This window comes from Macrotis lagotis, chromosome X (assembly GCF_037893015.1).
Source record: "Macrotis lagotis isolate mMagLag1 chromosome X, bilby.v1.9.chrom.fasta, whole genome shotgun sequence".
NCBI lineage: Eukaryota > Metazoa > Chordata > Mammalia > Peramelemorphia > Peramelidae > Macrotis > Macrotis lagotis.
In genome coordinates, this window is record NC_133666.1 from 192,895,226 (window position 1) to 192,918,783 (window position 23,558).

At 34.8% G+C, this 23,558-nt stretch overlaps 1 protein-coding gene across 3 annotated transcripts in view; it reads left to right on the plus strand.

Moving 5' to 3' along the window:
• FOCAD (focadhesin) overlaps nt 1-23,558 on the plus strand; it is a 362,553-nt gene that overhangs the window by 313,753 nt on the left and 25,242 nt on the right. For all 3 annotated transcript variants that reach the window (XR_012472869.1, XM_074208785.1, XM_074208786.1), the window contains 10 exons: nt 346-468; nt 2,421-2,498; nt 3,377-3,448; nt 4,278-4,380; nt 5,907-5,987; nt 10,921-11,049; nt 13,632-13,747; nt 20,720-20,980; nt 21,735-21,824; nt 22,970-23,147. Coding sequence is in view for 2 of the 3 variants with exons in the window: in XM_074208785.1 (XP_074064886.1) it covers nt 346-468; nt 2,421-2,498; nt 3,377-3,448; nt 4,278-4,380; nt 5,907-5,987; nt 10,921-11,049; nt 13,632-13,747; nt 20,720-20,980; nt 21,735-21,824; nt 22,970-23,147 (1,231 nt within the window). In the remaining variant the exon portion in view is untranslated. The remainder of the gene's footprint in view (nt 1-345; nt 469-2,420; nt 2,499-3,376; nt 3,449-4,277; nt 4,381-5,906; nt 5,988-10,920; nt 11,050-13,631; nt 13,748-20,719; nt 20,981-21,734; nt 21,825-22,969; nt 23,148-23,558) is intronic.

Consider the following 23,558-nt stretch of genomic DNA (forward strand, 5'->3'; position numbering starts at 1 on the left):
GTAGAAGAGAACAAAAATGTAAGAAAATTTGAGGGTTTGGTGATATGGGATCTGATTTTGGGATGTGAAGACAGTCTTCATGAGTTGAATGGAATGGGGAGTGAGTACATCCCAGGCAAATGACACCATCACATGAATATATCAAAGTAGGAGATAACAAAATGAGATTGGAGAACAGCCAGGGACACAATTTGGCTGAAATTATAGGAAATAATTATGGAAAAAGATAAGAAATTCAGGCCCTTGAAAATGTCTCTGTTGCTCTGTAGGGTCATTTCTAATCTATGCTTTTTTCCCTTCTTTCTTCTATTCCTTTCTCTCCTTTTTTTTTTTTTAACCCAACAGAATTCAGGCTTTTCTTTGGCATTAGGGAACATTGTTCATGGATTGTCAGTCTGTGGACATGGAAAAGCAGAAGACTTAAGCAACAAACTTCTTCCTGCCTGGATAAAAATTGTTCTTACAGAGGTAGGAGTCATTTATAATAGTTTTTTAGAAATCATATGTGGGACATGGGACATGGGACATGAAAGTCTAAAAACATTTTGAAGTTGCTATATTATACACACTGTAGTAAAAATGACATTTTCAAATCATAATAAGAATTAAACACATTTAATCACCAAATTTACTTAAGCCTCCTGATCTTATCAATAATGCAGCTAATTCTTTCATCAGTTCAGATGGAAACATTCACCCTTTCTTATACTATGTAAGTTTTATTGGCTTTCCTATAAATCTTCTATATAATATCCTTTCAACACTCTAGGGACCCTTATTTGGTTCTTTTGATAATTCATGGATACCTAAAGTTACTCTAATACGATTTTCCATGATCTATGTACTACCATGCTAATTCACTGGACCAACCATCCAACTTCATATAATTACTTGGGAAATATGTGGTCTTTGTTCTTTAATTTTTCCTGTGTGGATGCCTTGACCAACTTCTTTTGAGTGACACTGGTTCACTGTATAGAATAATAGAATCCTTAGAGTTAAAAAAAAGTCAAAAAAATAGAAAAGAAAGATCTCACATTCAGCCCACATCTGAGAAACTACAATTTGTTTACAAGTGATCCTATAGCCTTTGCTTGAAGATCTCCGGGAAAGAGGAACTGACCACCTCTTAGACCAGCTCATTGCATTCTTGAATAGTATTTATTTTTATAATTTTTTTTCTTATAACTTAAGGAAAAAATAACTTCTCTGAATCTTATTTCTCTTTTAGTCTCTAGGACCAAGCAGAGAAAATTTTCATATAATCCCCATTTAAATACATGAAGACAGCTATCATGATTCACAGAAAAGGTCTGAGTGTGCTTAGAGTTCAGTATCATTTAGCAGAGAATTACCTACAGTAATCCAATATCTGTGACCTGGTTAACACCTTTGATGAGAATGTCTCTCTCTTATCCCTCAACTGATTTTGATGAAATGAGAATCATTTCAGAGTTATCTTTGTGATCACATCTGTCAGGTAATTTTATATGATCTTAACAAACCCAAAAGGCAATGTGTTACTCTACCAAGTCAAAGTCATTTTTTATAATTAACAAACAAACCCAGTGAACTCGTTGAGCACAGGAGCTGCATCACATTTGTATTTGTATTACCAACACTTAACACATCACTTAATAGATACCTTTCCATTGATTGATTGATTAATTGTTTTTGTCTATTTTCTATTTTTAGAGATAATATTTTGTTTTAAACAGGTTGGGTTGGAGGCAGTATGATTATATGCAGTTTCTTTTCTTCTCCTCAATTACAATTAAATTTGACCCTTCTCATCAGCCAATGAGTGACTATCTAGACAGCTGATTCTGAAATGATTTTTTAATTAAGTCTTAACTACAAATAATTAAAAACTTCAAAGAATAAAAATAGTCAAATGAATGAGATTTGTTTACACTTGATCTATTCATTCTTTTAGAAAGTCACCATACTAGTAAGCATCCAGTTCAACAAATACTAGATCTACATAAGACAAATGACAAACTAAAAGATGTGAATATTCGTCTAGCAGGAACCTTTCTAAAATATGGAATATTGTTAAAAAATAGAACACCTTGAACATTAATTTTAACAAATTGACTAGAAAAGTTCATAAAGTAGAAAAATCTTATGGAAATCTGATAAAATCTTAAAGTGATAAAAGATTTTTCAAATATCTTGGAATTTGGTGACTAATAAAAAAATGAACACAAGGAAGAATAACAAAAATATAGATGCTGAAAAATATGGTTCAGATTAAGAAATAAAAAGCTGAAATCCTTAAAGATTACTAAGTAGGCTTACAAATATATTAAAAAGGGGCTTTCAAGAAGAGATTTGGAAATTTCTAGATATGATGAACATTCAAAATCCCAAAAGTTGAAACTATGCTTTTTTTGTTGTTGTTATTATTTGATTTGCAGGGTTCTCCCACAATGCAATGCCTAGCAGCTGTTAATGGTCTGGTTGCCTTGGTTGGTTCTGAAGCTGCAGTCATGCAGGTAAAACAAAAAAGAGACACACAAGCATCAAACATATGTTTGTCTATCAAGGAGTTATTAAATGTCAGCTGTTTCATTTTTGAGATGGAGGAGGAGGATCTCTTTTTGAATGTCGAACTTTTAAAGATCTATAAGATTGTTATTTAAAACCATAAGGACACGGCAGAATGGCATAGTAAACAGAGAATCAGCCTCTTAATATGGAAGACTTGGTTCAGGGCTGGCCACTGATGTATATGACTCTCTCTAGGCAGGTTCTTCAGTCTCTCAGGGCCCTCAGCAATTCCAGGACTATGTGTTCCCCAAAAGTTACTTGTCTCCATTAATAAAGGAAATTTCCTGTGCTGATGAAATCACATATTTAACAAAAAAAAAAATGAAAATAAATAGAATCTGATGATAATATTTGAAGATTTTTCTTTTCAGTTCAGTTCATGGATCAAATGAGCCTACCTGTCTAAAGTGCTGTTGTGTGGATGCTGCTTTGCATATCAAATTCTTGCTATTAGAATTGATTGATCCAAAGAACTAGTGGAAAAAATAATGTAAAATAATTCATCATTTGGATTTGAAGTTGAAACCTTGTAGACTTTGGGCTGACCTGTTGACCTAAGAAAAGGTGATTGAATGCAAAGGACAAGAACTTTTAAGATCCATCAGTGGGAAATGCCATTTCATGCTATTATTTTTACTTTGTTATTGTCCTCTTGTCTTTGTACTTTATGTTTCCCACCGTTAACTTTTCTGAGATACTATACTGTGTTTGGAAACAATAATATAAACAAAAAGCATCTGCTAGTTTATCAGATGATAGTAAATGCTTCTGGAATGCCACTGCTTATTCTAAACTTGCTTTAATTTTTTTTTTTCATTTGCAGCTGAAATCAGAGTCAATTCAGTCTTCTCACATTCAAAGTCAACTTAATGAAGTAATCAGAACTATAACTCAGGTAAGAATGGGACCTTTCTTCTTGGACTAGAGAGTCCTCTGGGCAAGCAAGATCTTCTTATCAGTCTACATCCTGTTACCTGCAAATTGATTTGTTCCTTTTCTTTTTGCTGAAGATTTAAACCTTTTGATATGATTAATGCAAACTTTGGAGTATGTTTCAAGATAGGTCTATGAATTTTTGCTCATTTTTTTTAGACAGCTCTTTGTTTAGGTATGCCAAATTTCAAGCGAAATGGATTTTCCCTTTGGATGCATTACTTTTTTGAGAAAATTCCAAAAGAAGGGACTAGAGTTTGGAAAATAACCAAGCAAACCGAGGACCCTCAATGAGCATGATGTAAAGGATTGGTTATCTAATGCTATCTCCTGCATACATAACTTTTCTTATAGAATTAACATCAGTGTTGGTACCTCAAGGAATTGATAACTACATTATCAAAGAGCTAAAACCCAGTAAAGATTGGTAGGGACTAATAGCTGATATATAGATGAACAATCAATTTTAATACTTTCTTAAGCTAGATTAACAATGTGATAATCCCTCATTGGTGTTTGAAAGATTTTTTTTAATCACAGAGATTACAATCATGTGTGGATTTCTGTTTATTTTAATTATAAATATTAATAAAATAAACAGAATTCCTTTAAAGCTAACTGGTTCATTGGCACAGAGTTCCTACTCTCTTTGCAGTTCGTTGTCTTTATATTCTCCATCATGATCGAGCTATGGCTATGATTATCAGGAGTGACATTTTTGTGAATGTCCTCTTCTTAAGCATGGGTTTGTAATGTATCTTGTAAATAAATGCCTACATTTTTCTTTATAGGTCATCAGTTTCTCTGGAGTGATTGGACTTCAGACAAATGCAGCTTGGCTTCTTGGACATCTCCATCTATCTAGCTTGTCCTCAACTCAGAGTAGAACATCTGGTAAGAGTACTTTAGCTGTAATTCAGATTTCATAGTGTCCCCAGGTTTCATAAACTATCTACATATGGGCCTGTTTTGTTAGGGATTTTTTTTTATACCACTAAGAAAAATAATGGAATAAATTTATTTAAAGTGTTGAAGCTCAACTGCCTTTGAGATAAAATTATGGACCTTAATTTGACAATCTTTTCCATTTCCAGCTTTTTTTTACTGAAGCAACCAAAACTACCTCATAGTTCTCATGCATTTATTTAGGCTCATTCTAGTTGAAGGGTTTTAGGAGAGTCTTAACCTATTATTTATGGAATCTAGTACTGATGCATCATCAAACTCAACTCTAAATAAACTTTGTTACTAGAAGTTACTGTTTTAATATAGTTTCACTTCTAAAATAGTAACACGTATCCTAATAAATTAATCACCAAGTATTTATTAAGAAAGGTATCATTGTACCTTAATATTTGGAGATCTAGTTATTGAGCATAACTAATGGATGCTTCTAAAATGAGAGTCCACTATAATAAGTTTCTTCCTCTTTCAACCATTCTGCTTTGTACTAAGGTTCTTTCCTTAGTGCAAGATATGTTTCTTTCCCAGAATATAACTTCATATAACTAAAAATGTCAAAGATTACTGATAGAAAATGAAGCTAACATCATCCACATACAACATGTAGTCTTTATTAGGCTTTTACTTTTTAATTAGGTTTATTTTTGTTATATTCTTGAAAACATGTTTGACCTATAGCAAATTCAATTCTGTAGTGATGAGTTATAGTAGGATTTATTATTATGCCAGTGGAGGTAGAATAGATGATTTCTAAGTTTCCTTTCAGCTCTAAATCTTATAGTCCATCTATTAAAAATAAAGCTTCTGCTGCCTTCTTTATAATGGACTTTTCCAAGTGTGTCATTCATGGCTGTGAGAAAACCATTAGATAAAAAAATTATGGCAGATTGAGGAAAAGAGAGATGAAGAGACTCCCGGAACTTTACTAGCTCAAATATCAATGACTTCTGTTCCAGGTCAGTAACCAGTATTGGTCACTTCACTGGCTGGACCTTGTTTTTTGGCATGGATGCAAGTTTTGAATTTCCATCTATCATACGTACCATTCAGTATGTCCTAGAGAGGCCTGCTTGAGAGTACTTTCCTTAGCCGCTTAGCAGTGTCCCTCCATCCCCCAAGAGGTCCCCCTGATTGAGCTCATTGGTGGAGTATTAAGTAGGTGTTTCCTCCAGTGCACCCCCTCCTCAGTGGGTTACCGAAGTGATCCAATCTCTGTGATTGGCAGCCTCACAACTTCTGCCATTGTTTTAATTTGCTTGCAAAGCCTAAATGATTACTTGGACATCAGTCACTTAACGTAATAGAATTAGTTGCAGCCACGGAGTATTGTGCAGAGATTAATGGCATAAACATCTCAGCTTTGTCTCTAGGTTGAAATGGCAGCAGGAGATCATTATCTTTCCTTCATTAGTCCCGCCAAGTTCACTGGCTAATTTGATGGTTTTCTGTCTCTGCAGTTCCTGCTGACTTTAGCTATTTGCCTGAGAACAGCTTTATTAGGGCAGCTGTTGACTTTATCATTGAAGGAGGGAAGAAAGGTAAGAGAGCAAATTCCTTGGTTTTTAATCTTTCTTTCTTCTTATGTACCATAGTAAGTAATTGTGTTCAAAAGTGTGCCACTCCAGAGCTAAGCAGCACAGAGTTTCTGGGGGGTACAATGAGTGGGGTAATGGGAGGGAGGCCGAGAAATGTCCTCCCTTGCCTTAAACCCTAGATCCCTCTACAGCAGAGGCCACTAAGAATCTTTCTATAGAAAAAACTTAACCCCACCAAAAAAAAAATGGGGGGTATTTTATCTTGAGCAAAATAAACATCTGGGTCTGGGTGGACCTGTTGAAGACATGAATTTTTCACTGAAAATTCTCAATAGAGATTTCTTTTTCTTGCCAGATTAATCTTGATTGTCATTTAATTGGAGATTGTATGTCAGATATATTTTGTTTTGCTGGGCCTCCCGTTATAGCAAAGTCTCTGTTGTATACCCACACATAACCTGTCAGTCAACATGTATTTAGTGCCAATCATAAATTTTTATTACATTGAAACTATGTGTTCTAATACTTATCCATATGTAAATAATTTATTAAATTCACAATTCTATATTTTTCTGTTCTTTGATTCTTGTCTTTTCCATTTTAAGCTGGTTGATGTCAGAAATTGGTTATCTTGCTTTATACAAAAGCTGGAATAATACCATATTTAAAAAATATATGTGATAATGTTCCATTAAGGGCTTTTGGAATAAGTTAAATTGAATACTAACCTGACTGAAGGATGAGTTTCATTGGGGAGGATTGTTGTCTAGACTTGATGGTAAGGTTTCAGGTAAAAACAGCATTCTATTTTTTTAAAAGAAGTTTAGAAATTCTCAGACTTTCAAGAAAATAATGTGATTTTTTTTTTTTTGTATTAGATGAAGTTTGAATAAAGCTGTCCAGACAAGGATTTGGTTTCTAGAAGTTATAAGATCTTACAATTGAGTAGGGATCCTTAGAGATCAGCTCACCCAACTTTCACAGACAGCATAGGAATCCCTCAAAGCTCAATGTCTAATGATATATGTGAGCTCCCAAATTGTGAGTTATTTTAACATGCTTAAGGAAAAAAAACACTACTGATACTTGGAGATATAGAAAACATACTATTATCCTTTCACCATGATATATTTCTGTTTTCTTTATTGTTTCCTAGATTAAAAAATATTTTCATCACTAGTGGTAGCAATGCTTAATACCCTGAGTAAAACATTACAAAAGAAAAAAAATTTAAATAAAATAAAGAATAAAAAATATTAATTATTGAGAATCAGAAACCTAGCCAACATGGCTTATGGATTTTGTGACAAAACAAAGCTAGGAGCAGGGGATGTGTTCACATCTATCTTTTTAAATGAGGCAAATGTGTATGATGATGATGTGAAGAATTTATCTGCAGGAGGCAAAAAATTTGTAAGGGAAGAAAAAGGATAAACTGTTATCCTGAACAAATGGAATTTGCTCATTTGGACTGTCCAAATTTATATTTGCTTTCCAGGAGAGGATTTGCTTTCTTGGATCCATTTGTGAATTCTTAGGAAATCCATCTGTTCTCCTTTATGGCTGATAACTCAGGTACAGCCAAACTGGTGGCTGTACGGTACTGTCAGCTTGCAACCCATTTTGAAAACAGGTACAATAAATACTCTTTTTAAAAAAAAAATCAGACATTTCACACTTATGGGTTATGGGAGAGAGCTGCCTCCTTGTCGAAGTTGCTGACTAGATTCAGTAGAAAATCCATTCAGCCTTCCAAATTACTGATGATGACCCTAGAGGCGTGGGGGCCGTGGGAGGCTGACCTCAGCCTCAGAAGCCCATTTAAAACAAACAAAACAAAACCCTGTTCTGTGGGACTAAATGGGATGGCCAAATACAGAGGTGTGCATGCAAACCAGTGTTTTCTTCTTCAATATGCTCAGCTCATTTGAATTTTAATAACTCCCTTCTGTAGCAGTCTTTGAATTAAAATGTCTGGATGTCACTCACCACAGCCTAGCAGGGCTGTGGTGGGGAGGATGACAACTTTGGTGAGCTGTCTTGAAGAAGAAACTCTTTTAGAGGATTAAAAAAGAGTCATTCTTGATATGAGTGGAAGAGAAGAAACTATCAGATGATTTCCCAAGCCTATGTACAAGAAGACTTTCTAATTTTTAATGTTAGCAATTTAAAGAATGAAAAGTCTATGGTAAATTATTTGCCCTCTACTAGCAGCAGAGGGGTTAACAAACATTTTGTTCTTTGGACATCCAAGTTTTGGTCAATTAGTGTGTATTTCTGAAGAAGGAGACCCCATGTGAAAGACTAAGGTTTTTATTTAGATGACCCCATCAGGACATGAAAGCCATTTAAAGTACCTGAGGTGGTAGAGAGACTTTAGACAGAATCACTTTTAAACAACCCCCAAGCAAAGCAAGACTACTACTGTTTCTTAGGACCTCCATTCATTTTTCTGAATGTTTACATGTTTTCTCCATCGTGACTTTTTCTATCTCAATATTAAAATTCTTCCTTATATCAGTTAAGCTTTTCTTTCTTTTTTTTTTTTAATCACTTAAGATGAGGTATCATCATATTTCCTCAAGGACATCACTGTATTTGACTGCCAGTTTTATTGGGAGCTGCTTTAGAATTTTTAGGTCATTTCATTTGTATCCATAGGATATTCAGGCTATCTATCCATGGGTTATTATTTGCTCATTCTTGCTTCATGACTTACAGTTGAAAAACATGAAAGTGAAAAATATTTATTAATTACTGCATACAGACATGGAGCAAAGTGTATTATTATTTCTCAGTATCACTTTTCTATACCTGTTTTTGTTTCTTTAAAAATATTTGGTATCTGATTGGGTTATAGATTCCCATTTGGATGAAAAAAGAGTTACTCAAAATATTCCTCTACTTGATAAGGCAATGTCACTAAGATGATAGAGCAAATAGAGTGTAGAAGAAATAACTCTTGACTGGAAGATTTCTGAAGGGAGTAAAAGAGAAGGTAAAAGGGAGCAAGCCAATCAACAAATTTGAGAAATAGTTGCTATTATTATTTGCATTTTACAGTTGAGGAAACTGAGCTAGGTGGCTGTTAAGTCACTTGCCCAGGGGCATTCAACTGGTATATATCCCCTGCACCAATTAGCTACCTGCAATTAACACAGTAAATCATAGATAGAAGTAATTTCATCTTCCCAGGCCTCATTTTCTTTATTTGGAAATCATGACCTGTACTAGATAATGTCTTAAGATGTTTTCTCACTGTTTATTCTATTCAAGCTCAAATATTTTAAGTAGTATTCAGTAAAGTGTATGCTTTCTGCTAGTATTTATCTCTTCACACTCTAAACCTGCCCTATTTTCTTACTTCTTTTCCCCTTTCTCCTTAATCAAAATGCCATCAAGATTAGTCCCATCAAGGTATAATGTGACTTAGGTTGGCGTACATGTTATAATCAATGCCAAGTTATATAAATTTTATATTTTTGGTTCCAGTAATAATTATGAGTATGATAACAATATTCCCTAACACCTTCAGAGTTCTCGTTTAAATTGGAGGGGAAACACATTTTATTTATTCCAAATGCATATTTTGATTGGCAGATATGCCTTTCTTTGAAATTTTACAAGCAAAAAATAACTTACTCATCCATCCATTTCTTTTTAGAAGTGATATTAGGGGTGGCTAGGTGGTGCAGTGGATAGAGCACCCGCCCTGGAGTCGGGAGTACCTGAGTTCAAATCCGGCCTCAGACACTTAATAATTACCTAGCTGTATGGCCTTGGGCAAGTCACTTAACCCCATTGCCTTGCAAAAACTTTAAAAAAAAGTGATGTTAGCTATATATTGATGAGGAAGGAAGAGAAACCAGAAGTCCCACTTCTGGCCAGTTCCACCTTAACTAAAGTTGGTAGAGGAGCCAAAGCATAAAGAAATTTTTGAAGAAAAGAGTAATATGTACCATGATACTAAAATGTACGGTTTGGAATGTATTGCCCAATTGTGCCCTTAGTTAAATGAATAAAGTTTAAATTTTGGAGGATTAGGCAGTTAGATGACACAGTACATTGTTGTTGGCAAGACCTGAGTTGAAAGCTTGCCTCAAATGCTAGGTGGGTGAAGAAGTTCATCACTGAACTTCTGTCAGCCTCAGTTTCCTTATCTGTAAAATAGGGACAATAATATCACCTGCTTCACAGGGTTGTGGTGAGCTATGAAGTTAAGCTGTATAAATGCCAACTATTAGTGTGATTGCATCATGTCCCTTAAGAAATTTGTTCCAGTATCTCTATTAAAGGAGAAGTAGGAGAATCTGATCAGACCATCAGGGAGAAGGGTCCCATAAGAGTAGGTTATCTCTGACTTGTACAGCTATATCTCCTCTTTATCTTCCTTCTTCCCTTTCCCACCAAATCAATAGTTCACTTAAGTTCATATCAGTGAGTTATTTATCTGACTAGAACAACTGATATTGAGATATTAGCATGTAAATGAATGGTATGCTTAACTCTGGTGGTGGATTTATTGGAATGCCCCTAAAAAGAACATATTGATGTAAATGAATCTCCTTTTAGAGGAATATATATATTGGAGGAATATGTACTTTGGCCGGTACTCTGTGACTACTTTCATTAACCACCAAATTGGTCCTTTTACTCCCAGGTTTAGACCACAGAGTATGAAGATACATTTACTGCTGGAGCAGCCAGCCCCTCACCACCACCACCCTTCTTTTACTTCAGCTGTCATTTTTCTCTTCCAAATTATTGTAGGCCTTGAGGGTTGGAGTAGGGGGAAGTATTGCTCAGCAACATGAAGAAACTCATAAAAGAGGACTCCCTTCCACTTTCATTTTCTCATAAATCTCCTTGGTTATCTTTATTTTCTTTGAGGAAGCACTTCTGTGATGGTGATTTGTTTCTTTCTTCTCTAATGTAGGTCCTGAGTCTGTTCCTCCTTCCCTTGTGAAAGTGGCGATGAAATCCATAGCAACTGTTGGAGAAAGTCACCAGTACCCACCTGTGAACTGGGCTTCCCTTCTTTCTCCTCTTATGAGATTAAACTTTGGTAAATAAGTGTTCTCTACATTTCATCCAGTGTGACCCGACTAGTGAAATGTGTTCTAGGCCACATTGAGAATCCTTGGTGTTTTTTCAGAGATGCTGAAATTATTCCTTTGAGTTTGGAGTACTTCTGATGATTAGTCCATCATCAGACAGGTTTGGATATACAATGTGGTCACACAGTTAGACCTTTGAGTGAAAGGTCTGCCAGTCCTGATGATTCATCCAGAGTTTGAATGTGCTAGTTGTCATTGCCAGCTTGTCACCAGAAAATAACATGCTGTGGCGCTTAGCCTGGCATGCTGGGTCAATGGGGTGCCTTGCTGATACAGGAGGGACCATATCCCCAAGGCCACAGACTCCCACCAGAAGACCTTCACCAGAAGTCCTCTTTCCTATCAGTCAGACCATGAGGTGAAACAGTTCTGGAAAACAAGGATGGTTTTTGCACAACACTTCTCTTACAGAACATAATATGCTAGTCACGTATATGACAACATGGTCCTCTGCAAACCCAAAAAATAATAATTTATTCCTGAATGATATTAACAAGATTGTAATTATTGTTTAAGAAGCTTCACTTGATCTAGGGAAGTATTCTAATGCCCTGTTATCAAAGGATAGTTCAAAGATCCTTTTGGAATATCTGTGAGGTTATAATAATACTATTATAGAAGTTTTGGTTTCTAATATGTAAAATATTGATATAGCCACATAAATAAAAACTCTTTGAAGGATAAATTTTAAGAGTAAAACGTTTTGAAAATTATAAATATTTGAGCTAAGTAATCACTTTAATATTGCCTGATGTCACAGAGAAATAAGAGCAAATAATTTCAAGGTCATTTTGAATTGACCCTGATATCTATATGTTGACAAAAAATTATTTATATATTTCTTTTTTTTTTTAGGTTTTTACAAGGCAGTGGGGTTAATAAGCGATTTGCCCAGGATCACACAGCTAGATAATTAATGTCTGAGGCCGAATTTGAACTCAGGACCTCATGACTCCAGGACCGGTGCTCTATTCACTGTACCACCTAGCTGCCCCATATATTTCTTTTGAAAAGAAAATCCTTCCCTCAATTTTCTGTAGTTTCATAAAATAAACATCTTCAAATTTTAGATTCAATTTTGGATGTATCAGTACTTGAATTTTTAAATATTTGTTAGTGGTTACAAATGTTATATTTTCCATTTTGACTTTATACACACATTTCTGTTTTGTGGAAATATTCTGTTATCTGGGCTTTTAAAAAATTAAATTAAAAATTGTACAACAAAAAAATTTTGTATAAAGTTTGAGAACTGTTGCCCTAAATGGAATTAAGATATGCTTATTGAGAAGAGGCATAAAAACCTAGGTCTAATCTTTTCTTTTCAGGCAGGGAACTCTTAACTCTTTTTTGAGAGGCAGTTTTGACTATGTTGTTTTTTATTTTTATTATTTTGTTAAACATTTCACAATTACATTTTAATTAGGTTCTGGTAAAAGTTTTGTAGTTTTGTAGAGGACAGCAAATTTGAAACCTCTATAATCTAGAGCTAGCAATTCTTATTTTTTTGTGTTTTGTGTAATTGATGAACCTCTTTGACAGTCTAGTGAATCTTATGACCCCCTTTTCAGAACATTTTTTTAAATACATAAAATACAAAGGATTATAAAAGAGCAAATTATTTTGAAGTATAGTTATCATTTAGCAAAAAATTTATAGATGCCAGGTAAACAACCCCAAAATTATACAGTGATCTTTTTGGAGACAGTGTTAAAATATATCTTATATTAGATAATTCCATTTGTGTCCTTAAATCCTGAATGAGAACTGTTACAGCTTTAGTTTAAAAAAAATCAGACAAATGGAAATGAGGAACCAATGGTGCTGATATGTGGATCTTTAAGCTATATTTAAGTAATTCTAGTTACAACCGAACCTTATTGTTGAGGAGGCCTTTAGTGTGGGAACAAGGTAGCAAACTTCTCATGGTTTAAGACCAGAATTTCCTGATCAAGAGTCTAAAACAGTTTTGGATTCAAGGTTCTTGATCTCCTGGAATCCTTTTAACTGGCAGAAAAACTGTCAGTTGTATATTAACTTAAGAATATGCTTTAAATAGCTTTTTTTGTCATCTAAATGGCATATTGAAATATTCATTTTAAATGATATTCCTTATGTTAGAAGGAAGTAAAATCATGACTCCTATGCTTTACTTGAAATGTCTTAAAATCGGGAGCAGCTAGGTGGCGCAATAGATAGAGCACTAGCCCTGGAGTCAGGAGTACCTAAGTTCAAATCCGGTCTCAGACACTTAATAATTACCTAGCTTTGTGGCATTGGGCAAGCCACTTAACCCCACTGCCTTGCAAAAAAACCTAGGAAAAGGGGTGGCTAAGTGGCACAGTGGATAGAGCACCGGCCCTGGAGTTAGGAATACCTGGGTTCAAATCCGGTCTCAGATACTTAATAATTACCTAGCTGTGTGGCCTTGGGCAAGCCACTTAACCCCATTTGCCTTGCAAAAAAAAAAAACCCTAAAAAAAAGAAATGTCTTAAAATTACTGTATTAAGAGTTTTTCTTCTCTTTTAGGTGAAGAAGTTCAGCAATTATCCATTGAAATTATGGTGACCCAGGCACAATCATCTCAAAATGCAGCTATGCTCCTGGGGATGTGGGTAGCACCACCACTAATCCACAGTCTGAGTGTATGTATAAATAAAATTTTGGGTGCTATTAAAGAACCTAATTCCTTTTCTAAAGAATTTCCAAAATTGGTATTTGACAAGCATATCTTTAAAAAAAGAAATTAGAGGGTCCTCTATTCCCAGATGTTAGGTAGCAAATGGAAAGCTAGAAAATGATTGATTGATTCATTGACTTTTGATCTCCAGTATATTAAACATTACCCTAATTTTATAGCTGAAGAAACTGATGTTCACTTGGGGAGCAGTGTGTGTATGTGTGTGTGTGTGTGTGTGTGTCTGTGTGTCTGTGTATGTATTGTTAAGAGTAACACAACCTGTCTTTTGACTACAAGAACAGTACCTAGTCTTTCTGCCTGCCTCATTGCTATGGGTATATGTATATATTCATATATAATATTTCATTTGTTATGAAGTCTCATGCTACCTTCATGGTATTTGCATGGTTAATCAACAAAGGAAACACTTCATAACCTTTTTTACCAAAAAAAAAATAGAATTATACATATTTTAATTTCCTGGAAGATATTATTAAAAACAAATGAAAATGCCACTAAATACTCTACTAGGGGCTGGGAATACAAATATAAAAATGACTGATTCCACAGATGGCTGATTCCACACTTATAAGGAAATGGTGGCTAGGAAAGGGAGCATTGATCTGGAGATGCACAGGGATAGTTAATGAAGCCTTTGGACAGTCACATCCTTTCTAGTAGCAATGATTATATTGATGTGATCAGCCAAAAATAAGAGGTAGATAGTTTGTTGGGTCCAAGGCAGGGGATGTTATGTGACTTGTCTGTCAGAGAAGATGTCAAGGTAGCCAAGAAGACTCTGGTTTCCTGGGAGATGACTGAATGGGATATTAAGGATGATTAGGCACCCTCCTTGCCCAGAGTAGATTCACTCACCCACCTACTCACTCATCACTTATAGATAATCTTATCTATACAGCATAATCTCAAAACTAGTAGAGGTGAGAAGGAAAGGGCATTGTTTGAGGAGAATTGATCTATATAGATGGGTAGAAGGAAACTGAGAAAACAAATAATAAAATGAACCAGATTTCTAGATGGAACATGAAATAATGGCCATAATTTTTATCTATCCACAGCAAATTTTACTTTCAGAGAATTTTACTTAAGAAAAAAATATCATCTTAAAAGTTTACAGGCTCTACCCAGTATTCTAGAGAGCTTCTTCATTTTCTCTTGTCATTAGTGAACCATTCAGCCTGCTCACTTATCCATATGAACAGCCCATCTTTTCTTCCTATCATACATTTCCTTGATGATGTCTGTTTTGAAATTCCTTACTGGTCCTTTGTTGCAACCTAAAATACCTGGCATACCTTTCCAATGTACAATATGATATTTATCCTAAATTCTTCAGAGACTGGTGTATTCCGTTGCTTGTTGCCATACCACAATCAATCCTGGTAAACTTTGGTATAAAAAAAAATGTGACTTTGTAAGCAATGACAAAATATTTTCAGAGAAACCTGGGAGGACTTATATGAACTGAAGCAGACTGCAGTGAGCAGAACCAACAGAACAAAAACAATATTGTAAAAAAGATTTTTAAACTTAAGAATTCTTATCAATGTAACTACCAATCACAGATTCAGAAGACCACTGCTGAAGCACTGCTCATCTCTTTTCAGAGAAGTAATGGACTTATAGAGCAGAATAAGACCTACAATTTTAGATGTAGTCTGCTTAGAAACTTCTTTTGTGTGACATTATGCTTTTGTATTACAAAAGCTTGATATTTTTTAATTCCTTGCTTCCCCTCCACTCTACTACTACCACCAGTTAATGGAGGTTTCCAAGGGAGAAAAAAAGAGTAATTGAGGTTTCTTTAAAATGCATAGATAAGGGGCGGCTAGGTGGGGTAGTGGATAAAGCACAGGCCTTGGAGTCTGGAGTACCTGGGTTCAGCTCTGGTCTCAGACACTTAATAATTACCTAGCTGTGTGGCCTTGGGCAAGCCACTTAACCCCATTTGCCTTGCAAAAAAAATGCTTAGATAAAATAGTAATAAAGACAGGAAAGAAACACAATTTCAATTATTCAGAAGGCAGTGAGATTTCCATCACTAGAGGTGCTTAGTGGCAGGTATATAGTAAAAGGCATGATATATTCCAGGACTTAAATGAACATTGAGGAAGAACCTTTTATTCAAGGAGAATTTGGGCTACTTAGTGAAATGAAACTACTCGTTAAGAGAAACACTGTCAAATAAAACAAAACTTAGAGAGAGTGTGGTAAAAGATAGAACTTAATCCTAAGAATACTTAAAATTGAAAATTAAAAATTTTTTAAAAAGATGTAAGAAATTTGTAAAGATTACTATAACAAACCAATTTCACTATTATGGGCAGTGAAACCATAATTTGTACCCCAGCTTCACAGCCCTGAGTGCAGGAATAGGGTATGAAGAAATATCATGAAAGAGGCAGATGAACTTATCCAGGTATATATAGGGCAGCTTTTCAAATGAATGTTGAATTTATTATAAACCTGTTAAGAAATTTTATGTAGTAAATATTTCTGATTTTGTGTACAGTTTTTTCTTAATGTATTTTGTATATAAGTAGAAATAGTCATTTTATTTGGTATTTAAATTTAGAACTTTAAAAATTGAAAGCAACAACAAATTTCTGTGGGAAACTTGGGTGTGTTTGTGTGGTGTCATTAAAGGACCTTTGTAATTTCCTGAAAGCAATCCAACCTACTCTCCACTTCCTGTCCTCTACTGTCTGTCTCAGCTATACATATGATAGACAAATGTTATAGGTTTTCTCTCAAAATGTATGTTATGATCTAGACTGTATTCTTTATCCATTCCTATCTATTTTCTTGCATGGATAGTAGGAACTAACTCCTCTGAGTGCTTCTAAATTAATTGCAGGTTCTGCAATGTTCCAGAGCTTGATGCAGCCAGTATACAATCAGATGTAAACAGTCTAGATGACCTCATCATCCACAAAGAAACCCTCTTCATTGTGTACTTTATGCTGCATCTCTAAAATTCAGTGACAAGCATCGTAGATAAGCTTGTATTTTCTTCCTCATTTGAAGAGCATTGAATTTCTGTCGTTATATCTTTTAAGGAATTTTGAACTATTTTGTTGGATAGCAGATATGGGGTTTGAAAAGAACCCTTAAAGCAAGTAGCATTACTGCTACTGAATCAAATGAGTTTTCATAATCATTGCACAATAACCACAGTGACACTTTATGTTTTCTACATTTTTCAGTAAATTTAAAAATAGTAAAATGTAATTTGAACTTTATTTTTTCCTACTACTACTACCATCATCAACAGTATCTCTAATTTATATATAGATAGTCATAAATTTTGTGGCTGATAGAGTAGGAATATAGAGTAGCTGTTATCAATGTTTTCTTGGCTGTCTTCTTTTTTTTGAATAAGATCTATGATTTTTTTCCCCCTCACATCTTGTTTTGTTCTCTTTTCCCTTGAATCCTTCAGTTGATCCTTCAGTGCTTTCACAAATGTGACTCTTCTAACACAAATCTCTAGATACTTGGTTAAGTTCATCTGACTTTTCATCTTTGTTCTCGTTAATGATATTTCTTCATCCCCTGTTCCTACATTCAGAGCTGTGAAGTTGGGGGTCCAAGTTATGGTTCCACTGCCCCATAATGGTGAAATCAGTTTGCTATAGTAATCTTTACATATCTCTTACATCTTTTTTATTTTTTAACTTTCAGTTTTCATCTGAAAATACTTTTAGGATTACTTAAGTTCTATCTTTTGCCAAACTCTCTGTAAATTTGTTTTATTTGACAGTGCTTCTGTTAATGAAGTCTCATTTTGCTAAGTAGCCCAAATCCTCCTTGAATAAAAGGCTCTTCCTCAATATTCATTTTAGGTCATGGAATATGTCTTGCCTTTACTTTATACCTGTGATTACGCACCTGACCTAGACATCTAGCTTCTGGTTGAGAACCTCTAGTGATGGAAATCTCACTGCCTTCTGAATAATTGAGAACGTTTCTAAATAGGTTCACAATTTTTCTAAGAATGTAATCTTTTTTGAGGTGCCTGGGACTTGACTCAGTGTCTTCCAAACACTAGATATTCAATTGATTTGTTTAACTAAATTAAGGACAGAATTGGAAAAAGTGTTTGGTAGCTAATTTTCATATCAGTACTCAGTTACATTTATGCAGATATAGTTAATGACATTCTCTAGCTTCTTTTGCTAATAAGAATCAGCACTTTTTCCCCCCTCAAAATTTGAGTAATTGTAATTCACTTTGAGTTCATATAGATTATTTGATTTGCATGCTAAAATAAAATTTTATTCATTATATACATTTATTATATATTATAGAATTATGCACTTTGTAAGTAGCATTCAATTTCAAATTTTTCATTTTTTACATTTTCATTTATTTGTTCATTTGATTATTAAAATACAATTTGATAATCTGATTTCAGAAAATTTAAACTTAACTCTTAATTAATAGTTGTGCTTCCAGTTTCTTTGTGGGTCTGAAATTGTCCTGGTCAGTTGGAACCAAATTTTAATTTCCCTTTACTCCTCAATGTTGTATCTTTTGAGAAAGCAATTTATTAGCTTTGCTATTTCTAATCTTGACAGAATTTAATGGCTGTTGATAACTATTAAGGTTTAGGAATATAGGAGAATATCAACTTCTTAATATTAGTGCCTTCTTTCTTAATTATTTTCAATTTATTCTTTGCATTTCTTCTTTGTACTTCATTTGACTAAGAGTTTCTTGTATCCCTATTACTTCCCACAGTGCCTGGTAACTACCAGATGCTTAAATGTTTACTCGGTGACTGATTTCTTGATCAAAAGTCAAAAAAAAAGGAATCTTATAACTAAAGAAAGCTTTTATTCCTTTCATCTCTTATGAAACTGCAAGTGCTGCCTTGTTAATAGAAATATTCTTTGTTCTTCCTAAATGTAAGAATTTTGCCTGTCCTCCAAAGGCAGAAATTATGATCCTTTAATATCTGAGCATTTTGTATTAAATCATGCAAATCTGAAAGCCTAATTTTTAGAAATGATTTTAAGGGAATAATGACTGGATAGCATCCTAAGGTTAAGCAACTTTTATCCTGAATATTTTACGACTCATTATGAAAATATATTTTCATTTCTTTCTAACAGTGTTTAATGGAGCAAGAGACATAAAAAATAACTTCATTGTTTTCCAGACATAATCTATCCTCAAATGCCAATATGTCATATTTTAACTTGTGCTATTGTGAATTTTTGTCCAAAAATATTATACAATGGTTATCTGGAAAAATTGAATCTACACCCACTATACAGGACACCCGACTTCCTTGCTGACGGTCAAGGGAAAGAGTAGAGATAGGGAGGTCAACTAAAAGACTGGTGTGTCCTAGGCAGACTCTCCCTTAGAAGAGTGAGCAGGAGTCTGTCTGTCTGTCTGTCTGTCTCTCTCTTTCTCTTTTTAAAATTTTTGCAAAGCACTGGGTGCATCTGAGGTCGGATTTGAACTCTAGTCCTCCCGACTTCAGGGCCAGTGCTCTATCCACTGTACTACCTAAGTGCCCTTAGGAGTCTCTTCTTGTGGACTACTATGTTATCATTTCAAAGTCTGCAACCAAAACAACTTCATTGAGTCAACATTGGTTTATTCATTTGTTGGAAAGGACAGTTGTTCCTCAACTGATAAAAATATTTTACTGTTCTTTAATAGAAACAGTAGATTGCTCATATATTACAAGATCATAATCCATTTTTCCAGATCTATTTGTTTCATATTAAGGAGCTAACACTTATTGTTTACAGTAGTATTAATAGAGATATGCAGAAAACTGTAGAAAGAACATTTTGGTATATCTATTGTCCCAGTGGATAGAATGTTGTCCCTTGAGATAGGAAAACCTGAGTTCAAATCCTTCAGATTCCTTCTTTCTGTATGACCCTGAGCCAGTCACTTATTTACCTCAGTTTTCTCATCTATATAATAATAGCACCTACTTTCCAATGATGTTATGAGAATCAAATGAGATAATAATTGTAAGACACCTAGCACATTAATACCTGAAATACACTATAATAGTAATGATAATAATAATGATAATGATAATGATGATAATAATAATAATAATAATAATAATAATAATAGGCTTGAATTGTTTAGCCTTTTCCTTTTTCAGGGAATTTTCTTTCATAAAAGTATGGGCTTTCCAAACAAGAGAATATAAACTTCTATGTACTTTGAGAAACAATATTTTATTTCTTTTTCCATTTATTTTTCCTCCTTGTGGTGACTGGATCAGATGACAGGCTAGAAATTTCAGTGTTCACTTCAGTCCTAGACAGCATGAGTAGCTTTAACTTGCTCTGGTTTTTTTTTTTCATTCTGGGCTGGTTTGTCTTCTACTAAACCAGCCAGGTGGCACTCTGCCCCTGTAGGTTCACCCCTTAGTGTTGGACACCCTATTGACTTTAGTCTTGCAGAGCTCAGAGTTTTTTAGCTAAATTGATTCACTAATCTCCCCTGTAGAAGAATTCCATGTGTACTTCAACATTCCCAACTGGAACAGTGTTGTATTCCACTGGCCTAAAAGAGTATGTTTTAAAGGGATAACTCATGACCAGAATTGATACACCTCTCTCTCTCTCTCTCTCTCTCTCTCACACACACACACACACACACACACATCTACATTACTAAGAGGGGGAAAATATCAATATCTATTGTTAGCTATATCAGTGACTCCACAGGTTTTTGAAACTATGCGGGAAACAAAATCCAAACACTAGCAAGACTATATTTTAGAGTCATTTGTGTTGATAGACAAAGAAGAGTCATGAACTTGTGTGACTATTCATTGCATCTATTAGCTGACAGAATGTAGGGGGTTCTGCATAATATAGGCCTTTGACTCTGGTCTCAACTGTTTACACGAAGGGTCCTGTTTTGTTTCCAGCTAAAAACCAAGAAGTACCTTTTGGTGTCTCTGCCACTGTGGATGAAGCATGTTTCGGAGGACCAGCTTCAGGTTTTCACTGAAGTGTTTATGGTGCAGCTTTTTGAAGCTACACTCCCTGTCCAGAACCCTGAGTTATGTCAGAGTGCCTTACAGGGACTTAGCCAGGCTATGAAGCTGCCCAGTCCAGCCCAGTACCTCTGGAGTCTCCTCTGCTGGTCTGCTGAGAAAATCTTTGATCTTTTGCCAAACATGATTCGGGTAAGGAGCAAAAATATTTGCATTCCTTTATAATTTATATTTAGGATTTTTTTTTACAGCCTTTTTGGCAAGGCAAGGAAGTAAATGTTTTAAGAAAGTGGGTGGGGAATTAAGGAGAAATGACCACATTCTTTTCTTTACTGGGAGTGTTTTCTCTTTCAAGATCTGGGTTGTCGAGGTTTAAAATTTAGAGCCGTGGTTTTGTGCAGACTGGACATAGATCATCCAGCTCAGAGCCAGGGAATTCACTCAAGGTTTCCTTGCAGAATAACTGACTGTAGAAATGAGATGGAAGAGATTTCATATGAGAGTCTGCCTAGAAAATATCCAAGCAAGAATATTTCCATAAGTTTACATATTTTAAAGAGATTTCAGAAGAAGAATACTATCAAAATACTAGTAGGCTAAAGAGGTACCTATATATCTTGATTTCTTTAGATTGACAAAAACAATTGCCAGCAGATGACAGAAGCCATTTTTGAGGTGTCAGAAATACACAAAAGAATGAAAAATTGCTGATCCCACTTATTTTTTCTTTAACTGTGCAGTGGGAAAATTAAATACAGTAAAAAAAATAGGATTATCAATTCTTTTGTGTTTGATTAAAGTAGAAAATCTTAACAGATCTGTTCATAGATGGATACAAAGAATATCCAAAAGATGATAATTTTTCTCTTATTTAAAATTTTTGAAACAAGTTTGTTCTCCTGTGGCCTAAATGCATTTTTATATGCTTGAAATTTTTGCTTGCCAGAGAAGTGATCTTGACCTGTATATCAATGCAGCAAAATGCCTTTCGGAAATGACAGATGCAGAAATTGATCGCATTACCCACATTACTAAGGTAATGATATCAGAATCTTACTTTGGAAGTAAAATTTTTTTGCTATGTCGAAAATTCAAATTGGTGAATCATTGCAAACTACTTTCAATATGTATTCATTTCCCAGTTTTGAACATAAGTATTTAAATCCGTTAGCCTGATTGTCCTCAAGTTATTTAGAAGCCATGGATATTTTAGAGATGTGTAAAATTGAGCATTAGATATTTGATGTTGTTTCTAAAATTAATTTTATTATTTATCTAATAAGCAAAAATAGTCAAAAATAAATTAAGAAAATTATAAATGCACCTATTAACTCTCTCATCTGATATGTTCATTAAACATGATGCAAACTTTGAATAAAATAACAATGGCAACATTTTGTTTACTTTTGTCTTCCCTTTCCTTCTCAGGTTTTGTTGCTGCTGTTATTTTTTTTTACATATCTGTAGTCAATGTGTGCATTCTGAGTCTATTCTTTGTTCTGTGACCCTTTGTTAAGTCTTTTTGTGTTTCTGAAAGTTATTCATGGAGATCATTATTTATAGTGCAATAATATTCTATTACACTGATAAACCATGGTTTATTCTGCCATTTCCCAATTGTTGGACATAGAAGTTGTATTCAGCACTTTGCAAGGACACAAAAGAAATAGGAGATGCAGCCTTTGTCTTTCTCAGCCTTGTAATTTTGTTGGAGGTGTGGTGTCTAGAGCAATTCCTGGCAGTAAAAAGCCTATGGTTGGCATGTTACCCATTTAGGTCCCTAGAGTACTATTAGCACATGACCACTACAGTGGAGTAAATGGCCCAAAAGAGATATTTTGCTCCTCCAAGAGCCTGTTGTCCTAACATGCACTGGGAACACAAGAGCCCATTACTTCTGGGATGTATTTATCAAATGTTCTCACTAATTAACCTCTGAACACATTTATAGTATCTATGAGGAAAGATAGTGCCTGCCATCAAGACCTACCTTCTCTAATGGACAATTTTTAATAGAATACAGAAACAGGCAGTGTAGCCTCCTGCCAGGAAAAACTGTCCCAGCATTTGGAGTGGTGGCCAAGTTCGGAGCCAGCCTCTCTGCTTTTAGCCTAGCCCCTGGGGGCACAGCAAACACAGAGAGATTAAATTAATGGGAGCTAAATGATTTGCCATTTTCAGAACAACATAAGGAAGGCTGCCTTTGTCAAAGTATATTTAGTCTCTCAAGGTCGATTCCCCCTGATGCACTGGAATGATGTGATTGAGGCTGCAGTTCGATATCAAGACAAAGAAACAGTTGCTTGGATGATGTTACATGGTTTATATCATGCACGGATTATAAGCCATACAAACACAGGTGAGGGACATTGAAACACAAGTAAGTTAATTGTTTTTAAAGGGAGAGTATAGGGTGGGTGATGCTTCCCCCATCATCTGTTTTAAATTTTATTTGTGTATTGTTTCTTTATCATAAACGTACTAAAAGGAATACTTAATCCTCTGGAGACAAGGTTCAAACTTCTCATACATGAGAGAACTTTGTGAGCTTGTTGATAGGCCCAGATCGTATTTCTTTTTCTTTGTTGTGTCAAATCTGCCAGCATTTATTAGATGGCTACTCTGGGAGGCACTTTGTGAAGTGCTGGAGCTACTGATAGAAGCAAAAATAGTTCCCACTTTCAAGAAGTTCATGTTGTAATGGGGGCGGGGGGGGGGGGGGGGGACAAATTGCAGACACATTCAAGTAAGAAATATACAGGGTAGATTA